At 51.3% G+C, this 8,260-nt stretch overlaps 1 protein-coding gene across 1 annotated transcript; it reads right to left on the minus strand.

Moving 5' to 3' along the window:
- Positions 1-6,721: 6,721 nt before the first annotated feature.
- Positions 6,722-7,258, minus strand: PRND (prion like protein doppel; the record flags this gene model as incomplete). The annotated part of the gene is made up of 1 exon (XM_080716615.1): positions 6,722-7,258. One exon carries the CDS (start codon positions 7,256-7,258, stop codon positions 6,722-6,724), a length of 537 nt encoding a protein of 178 aa, XP_080572741.1.
- Positions 7,259-8,260: the final 1,002 nt, after the last annotated feature.

An 8,260-nucleotide genomic window follows, 5' to 3' on the forward strand; every position in this document is an offset into this window, starting at 1 on the left:
AAAAAAAAAAAAAAAAGAAAAGAAAAAAAGAAAAAAAGAGAAAAAGAAAAAAAAAAGGAGGGGGGATTAGAAACCTTATATATTATAGGTTTGGAAATTCCCGCACAACACAACCGATGTGGTTGTCACCTAGCCAGACCCCACTTTGACCTTAGCCTCTCCCTGGGCCTTGAAAATCCCTTTCCATAGTGCTGAATGAGCCCCTGGGGGCCTAGCATCCTCCCCTTCTGGGTGCTCCTGGGAGCTCTCTGATGGCCTTTTCCAGCCCTGCACTAGCCCTCCATTCCTGCCCACCTCCCTCCCTCCCTGCCCTCCTCTCTCCCTCCATCTCACCAGGCCAGCTGCTCCACTGGCCCTGACCTGCTGGTCTGCAATTTCCTCCAGTTTCCCTCTGGCCTCCTGCCAGTTTCCTTCCACAGTTCACAGCCAAGGCTACAGGAGTTTAAACAATCTGCATCGTTTAAGAAACAGTGCATTCCACCACAGGGTTAGCGTTAAGAAAAGCCACGGGGATCCCCAGGGCGGGCTGCTGCAGCGGAAGAGTGGATGAAGCTCTCACATTCAGACCGGGGGTAGGAAAGGCATCCACACTTGAGTCTGCAGGGTGCAGGATGGGGGAGGGTCAGAGCTGGGCGGCCAGGAAGGGCCCCTCAGAGACAGGGTCAGCCTGGGGTGTGTGGGCTTGTTTCAGTCTTAGGCCTCGCACCTGGTGAAGGTAATCACTCTTCCACCCGGGGCCTGGGCTCCTGGTGTGAGCCAGGCCTCAGGGCTAGGTTGGGAGGGGTGGGGGATACTCACCCTTCTTGGCGCTTGCTCCTGCTTATAAGTGAGACCCTGAATATCCCGGCCCAGGTAAAGGCCCCCAGGTGCCAAGGGAAAGGACCGAGCCTGTTTTTCTAGGACAGGCTTTGCAGGGCGGGCTGAGCTAGCTCCCCGGAGGCAGTGGACCTCATTCCCACCACGTCGGAAAATACCCCGCTCACTCCCACTTTACAAGGTCCTGGTGCCCAGGAGTGGGGACTCATCTGTTTTGCCTCTTGCCAGGGAATCTGCATACCCAGATGACCGGGAGCACGGGCCTGCTCTTGGGGGCTGAAATCCCTCCTGCTGCCTGTCTGTGGACACGTGGGGCCTGCTGTCAGCGTTTCAGAAGGGTCCCAGCAGACTCCAGAAGCAGGTGCCTGGGCTGTCCAGCCGGGAGGAAGGGGTGAGAAGGTGCGGGGCAGGCGCGAGGTGGGACCGCACCACAGGTGTGAAGCCGGCCTGGGGCCCCTGGCCATGGGCCCACCACCCAGCTCTTAGGAAGCTTGAGGTAGGGAGAGGGGGCAGCTCAGGAACTCACTACCCAGAATGCACTTCATAGACGCAGTAGTCAGGCTGGGGGGGCTGGGGGGGTCTCTGCAGAGGTGCTGACATTCTCTCCAGCCTAGAGTGTGCTAGATACGCGCTCCTTTTGAGTCTCACGTCCAGAGAAGTGTTTTTGCTGAAAAGCAGATACCTACATGTATAATTCTACTTTTGTCAAACGGCCGGGGCCAGCTGGGCTCGGTGGAGCATCCTTGTAATTCTAGTACTTGGGAGGCTGAGACAGGAGGATCACACGTTCAAGGCCAGTGCATAGTAGTTTACTGATACTGTATTTATTTATTTATTTATTGGTACTGGGGGGGGTAGAACCCAGGGGCTTTTCTACCTCCAGGCTCTACTCCCAGACCTATTTTATACTTTATTTGGAAACAGGGTCTCACTAAGTTGCTGAGAGCCTCACTAAGTAGCCGAGGCTGGCTTTGAACCTGTGCGATCCTCCTGTCTCAGCCTCCCAAGCGCTGGGATTACAAGCGTGCGCCACCACGCCGGCAATATTGTGTTTCAAAATAAAAATTTAAATAGAGCCGGGAATGTAGCTCAATGGCAGAATGCCCCTGGCTTCCATCTCCAGTAATATACACGTGTGCATGCGCGTGTGCACACATATGCAACGAGAGCCAAACTTTACCCCAGGTCTCCCCTGGACGCTGGTGTTGGGGTCTATGGGGCAAAAAAATGCTCGATGCCAGGGAACAGGCATTATTTAGAAATAAGACCTGGAAGGAGGCACCTGACTGGAGAGCGAGCCCGGAGGAGTCAGGAACCCACCTCCTTACAGGCTGGGGCTTCTTGTGGGGCAGGGGAGGGGGGGACTGGAGCAGTGGTGTAAGCCATGGCTGATGTCTAGTGGCCAGGTCATCTCCGGGCAGGGCAGTGGTTAGGAGGCGTTTTTCTTTCTCTGTCTTTTCCTCTTGGTCCTTCTCTGGTAAGACTCAAGGCCGGACCTCACAGTCAGACCTCACAGGCCCCAGCTGAGGAAAACGGAGTTGTACAAACTCGCCACCCCCTGAACAGGAGCCCACACGTGGCCCAATTTCCAGGCTCGCCTTGGGTGCTCTGAGCCAACAGCCAGGTTTAGAAGGGGGGCTGCTAACAGTTTCAGTATTTTCCAGTGGCCGTTAGCACCAGTTACTTAAGAAGCGCCAGGTGTGTTCTCTTGTGAAGGAAAGAAGACGAGGCTTCTCCAACTTAAATGGCAGACGCTCGTCCAGGTTAATACCACACGCCGCCGCTGGGAACCGAGCTGCCTCGGATGCGTGGGAACGGAATCTGGTCACATCTGGCAAAGTTCAAATTCCACGCAGACTTTGTTCCAGGAATTCTGCATGTGTGACTCGATTCTACGGAAATAAAAGCTGTAGCGTGTAAGGCTGTGTGGAGAAGGATGTTTAATGTTTGCAGTGGCCAAAAAAGCAACCACAGTGTGTTATCCTTTTTAATATTACACAGCAATCTAAAGAGCTGCATCAGCTAATAGCTGTTAAGCCAGAGAGTTTTATGATGCCGTGTTAAGTTTGGAAGACAAATTGCAGAAGATTAAATACTATATGTGTAATTGTAGTGTTTTCAAAAGGCATAAAATAAAGCACACATGCACAAAATCTTCCCTTAAATATCTGAGCACAGTAAAGGGGTGAAGGCTACACCCCAGGGTGGGAGGAAGGGTGGGGCTAGGGACACCAGAAATCAAAACTCATAGGAGCTGGGCGTCCTGGTGCACGCCTGTAATCCCAGTACTTGTGGGGCCGAGACAGGAGGATCGTGGGCTTGAGGTCATCCTCAGCGACTTAGTGAAGTCCTCAGCAATTTAGCGAGACCCTGCTTCAAAATTAAAAAATAAAGCCAGGTGTGGTGGCACACACTCGTAATCCCAGCATTTGGGAGGCTGAGACAAGAGGATCGCAGTTCATGGGCAGCCTCGGCTACTTCTTAGTGAGGCCCTTTGCAACTCAGTGAGACCCTGTTTTAAAATAAAGAATAAAAAATAGGGCTGGGGATGTAGCTTGGAGGTAGAATCCCCCTGGGTTTCATCCCCAGTACCAGGAAAAAAAAAAAAAAGAGCAATTCAGAAGCGTCTCATAGGTTAGGCACTTAAAAGCCCTTGGCTCAAGTGAAAAGCCAGGTTCAACATGTCTATTTCATGACTTGGAAGTGCCAGCCAACATGTTCAAGTACACAGTTTTAATTAAAAACTTCAGAGCCGGGCGTGGTGGCGCAGGCTTGTCATCCCCGCGCTTGGGAGGCAGAGACAGGAGGATCGCGCAGGTTCGAAGCCAGCCGTGCTGGCGTAAGAGACCCTGTTTCAAAAATATAAAATAGGTCTGGGAGTGTAGCCTGGAGGAAGGAGGGCTTCCAGGAACCCCAGTACCACCAAAAAAAAAAAAAAAAAAAAAAAAAAAAAAAAAAAAAACTCCATAAACAAGAGAGACCAGTGGAATAGTGGAAAGGGATGGGGAGGGAGGAGAGGAGGGAGGAGGCCACAAGCCACCTGCTGTACTATGTGACCGGCACCCGGAATCTCCCCATCACGGCACTTACAGTGCACGAGCAGAGATTAATTTTTAATGCTCAAAAATAAAAATAAGCCAGGGATAAATTTTGCGTTTGAATCATCGCATACAGACTCAGTTCATGCCCCACTTAAATCTGTGGGGTAGAGTTAATGCAAAGAGTAAGAACAGCAATTAGAAAGCCGTGACCACACCGCAGCTGGAATGCTTTCGCATCAGAAGTGAAGTCGTTTTGCTGGTGTTGCCGTGTGCCCTCGGAATGAAGCTAGAAGCCAGGAGCTCAAATGTCGACACTCTTCCTCCAAGTATTTTTCCTTCTTTATCACATTGTTGTTATTTCTTAAAAAGGGCATGCAAGAGACAATCTGTGTGTGCACTTTTTGTTTTGTTTTGTTTTTGCGGTACTGGGGATGACCCAGGGCCATTCCGCCTCTGAGCTACACCCCCAGCCCCATTTTTTTATTCTTTGTTTTGAAACAGGGTCTCACTAAGTTGCGTAGGCCTCACTAAGTAGCTGAGGCTGGCTGTGAACCTGCGATCCTCCTGTCTCAGCCTCCCAAGTCCTAGGATAACAAGTGTGCGCCACCACGCCCGGCTTGTGTGTACCTTTTTTTTTGTTCTCTGATCTAGAATTAACGGGCTGTTGCTTACAGGTGAGGATAGGACCAGAGGCTGCAGGGACACAGCTGGCTTCTTTGGCTGGGTCTTCCTCAATCCAGCGAGGGGCCTCTACTGTGGAAGCACTGAGGTATCCACGGGGAGGAGGCTGCTTCCCTGGGCTGCCCGCCCCCAGCCTCACCCACTGTCTATGTTAAAAGTTTCCCACTGTTCCCCTGAGAGGAGCGGAGAGCTTGGGAACTCAGCAGAGTCGCCGTTATCGTTATCGACACTCATGTTCTGATACACACGAGATAAAGGATCCGACCAGACGCATTTTCCCCTTCACAGACGCTCTTTAAACGAGAATTGATAATATGCATCACCTGTTATCTCAAGTATGGTCCAACAAACAACTCCTGGACTTCTCAGGGTGCTCCAGGGGCCCGCGGGAGCATCTGACAGCCCGAGGTTCGATATTTTTATTTAGACAATATTCAAAATGTTAATATATATAATTTTTTTTGGTATGTGTGTGGTGCTGGGGATGGAACCCAGGGGCTTTCTACCTTCAGGCTCCACTCCCAGACCTATTTTCTATTTTATTTGGAAACAGGGTCTCACTATGTTGCTGAGAGCCTCATTAAGTAGCTGAGGCTGGCTTTGAACCTGTGGTCCTCCTGTCTCAGCCTCCCAAGCACTGAGATTACAAGTGTGTGCCACCACACTCGGCTTGATACATTTTTTAACTAGTAAGGTGGTACATCAACACTTGTTTACGGCGGGCATGAATTCTTTATTGGGTTACTTTAAAGATACTGCTTTTAAAAAACCATTTAAAAAGACTTTTTTGACAAGTAATTATATTTTTATAGTGATAAGTAATTTAGAGAGATGGTGGCCCTTCCAGAGTAGTGTTAGAAGACCTAATAAAAGCTGGGTATGGTGGTGCTCACCTGTAATCTCAGTACTCGGGAGGGTGAGACAGGAGAATCACAGGTTCAAGGCCAGCCTTGGCAACTTTGGGAGACCTTATTCCAAAAAGAAAAACAAAACCAAAAGCCAGGGTTGGGTTCTAGCTCAGAGGCAGCATATCCCTGGCTTCAATCCCCAGCCCCCTCCCTTCCAAGAAAAAGTACCAACAGAGATTGTGGAAAGCAGTATCGAAAGGGCATACATACATATATGTGTACTAATTGAAAAATTTTATTGGTGTGTATGAATTATACAGAATAACGGGCTTAATTGTGGCATATTTGTACATGCAGATAACATAATTGGATCAATTCCACTCCCCAGTAAGGACGTATATTAAGGATGCTTATATGATTGCGTATTAGACACGCACACTGGGCCGGGGTCCATGAGATACAAACATGTCTTAAACACAGACTGCTGCACGGACGGCAACTGCAAACACTTAGACTTCTTGCGAAAAAGACTCCGCCTGCCATGACGAGGTTACGTCCTTGGCAGCATCTTTTCTTGTCTATCTGGTCTATCTGGGATCTGTCTATCTTGTCTATCTGGTCTATCTGGGATCTGTCTATCTTGTCTATCTGGTCTCCTCTGGGATGGCCCGGCAATATTTCCTTAAATCTGAGCCTTTGGTTGGCTTTATTTCCAGGTTAATCTAATTCCTTTACTATATTTTAGTTTAACTAGATGGAGTAAACTAAATTTCAAGGCACGTAGCTATTGGCTCGGGTCTATTGATTTCTAGACGTGGAGCTTCCTAAGACTCACTAGAGAAGCAGGGCTAGCCTGGGACCTCTGAGACATACACTGAACTCCAGACAGCCCTGGGATTGGGCGGAGTGGGAAAGCCAAGGGCTCTGTGTGGTCTGGCCGTGTGAGTGGAGGGCGCTGCCTCCGGTCTCTGGGCTTCGTTGTCCTGCGTATAAAATGGGAGTAACGTCTACCTCTGAGTGGGGAAGTCCGGGGAAGGGCTTGGCACGGCTTCTGTGGATTCACCAGTTGTCTATCCTGGAATGTGGGGATACACAAGCAATTGCCCCCCCCCCCGACCCGTGCAGCAGGCGGGGGGGGGGACGGACACACGGACACACACTCATCAGACACAAACGAGCGCCAGGGTGGATCCTTGGGAGTGACACTTGAAGCGCTGATGGATCGCGGCTCTCTGGTACCTTTGAGACACACGTGGGTTTGGGTGGGGAACCGGGTGCCACTGTCCGTGCGTTGCTCGCCGGCTCGGCGTTGCAGCTGCCAGCCTCCTTGCCAGATTACTTCACCACGAGCCAAACGAAGAGAAGCAGGCTGAGCACCATCGGCTGGTCCACGGCCCGCCCGAGTCCCGCTCCCCCTTCCAGCCAGAAGTCGCAGTGCTTGACCGCGCAGAGCTCCTGGATCAGCCGCCACAGGACCCACTGGTGCAGCCGGCTGTCTTGCTTCTCCCGGGAAAACTCGGCCTGGTTGGCCGCCTGGGTGGCGTTGATGCACTTGGCGACAAACATCTCCTTGGTGACGTTGGCCTCGGAGCAGCCGTCGTAGTGGATGCCGTCGGGGAGCTGCCAGTAGTGGGCCTCGTAGTACCTGTTGCCCTCTGCCCCGAAGTCGATATCCAGCTTCCGGCCCTGCTTGATGAAGGTTCCCGGGCGGTTCTGGGCCACCCGGGCTTCTGTGACCTGCGGGCTGCTGGGCAGCGTCTTCCGGTTCCACTTGATTCTGTGCTTTATGCCCCTCGCCTTGACCGCGGAGAGATGGCCGCAGAGCAGGACGCAGACCAGGGCCAGCCCCCACGCCGCCAGGTGCTTCTTCATGGTGTCGGAATCTGGAAGAGCAAGGGTCGGGCAGTTAGCTCTCCCTGGTCTTCCCGACCTCCTCTCCTGCCTCCCGATTGTAGCAGGGTTTAAGCAAAGGAATGGCACCCTTGTGCCATTTCTGTTTTCCCCAGGGCATAAGCAAGGGTGTTCCCGAGCTGGGGCCCACACAGGTTAATTCAAATATCAAGTTTCTTTGCTTTTGCCGGGAGCTCTCTCCACTCAGGGCCCGAGCTTGGCTTTCTCAGCAGATAAGCAGCTGCAAGGGGCAATTATAAAGGCTGTGACTAGCCGGGCGTGGTGCTTGTAATCCCAGCATGCGGGAGGCTGAGACAGGAGGATGGCAGTTTGCCGACAGCCTCAGCTACTTAGTGAGGCCCTTGCAACTCAGTGAGACCCTGTTTTGAAATAAAGAATAAAAAATAGGGCTGGGAGTGTAGCTTGGGGGTAGAATGCTCCTGGGTTCCATCCCCAGAACCACACGCGCGCGCGCGCGCACACACACACACACACACACACACACACATACACAGGATGGAAACATAGTTGAGGGATTGCAGCCTCCCCTCATGTCAGGGGTCAAAATGGGCTATAGGTGCTTTTTTTTTTTTTTTTTTAAATCTCACTCCCTAGGGAACAGTGTGATCCCTGCTTATCCCATTAGGGTATTTTTGTGTGTGTGTGTGTGTGGGGTATTGGGGTTGAACCCAGGGACATTCTACTTCCAAGCTAGACCCCTAATCGCGCACACACACACACACACACACACACACACACACACACGATGGAAACATAGTTGAGGGATTGCAGCCTCCCCTCATGTCAGGGGTCAAAATGGGCTATAGGTGCTTTTTTTTTTTAAATCTCACTCCCTAGGGAACAGTGTGATCCCTGCTTATCCCATTAGGGTATTTTTTTTTTTTGTGTGTGTGTGTGGGGTATTGGGGTTGAACCCAGGGACATTTTACTTCCAAGCTAGACCCCTAATCCTACTTTATTATT

Source organism: Muscardinus avellanarius, assembly GCF_963383645.1.
Source record: "Muscardinus avellanarius genome assembly, chromosome: 19".
In the NCBI taxonomy this organism is placed as follows: Eukaryota; Metazoa; Chordata; class Mammalia; order Rodentia; family Gliridae; genus Muscardinus; species Muscardinus avellanarius.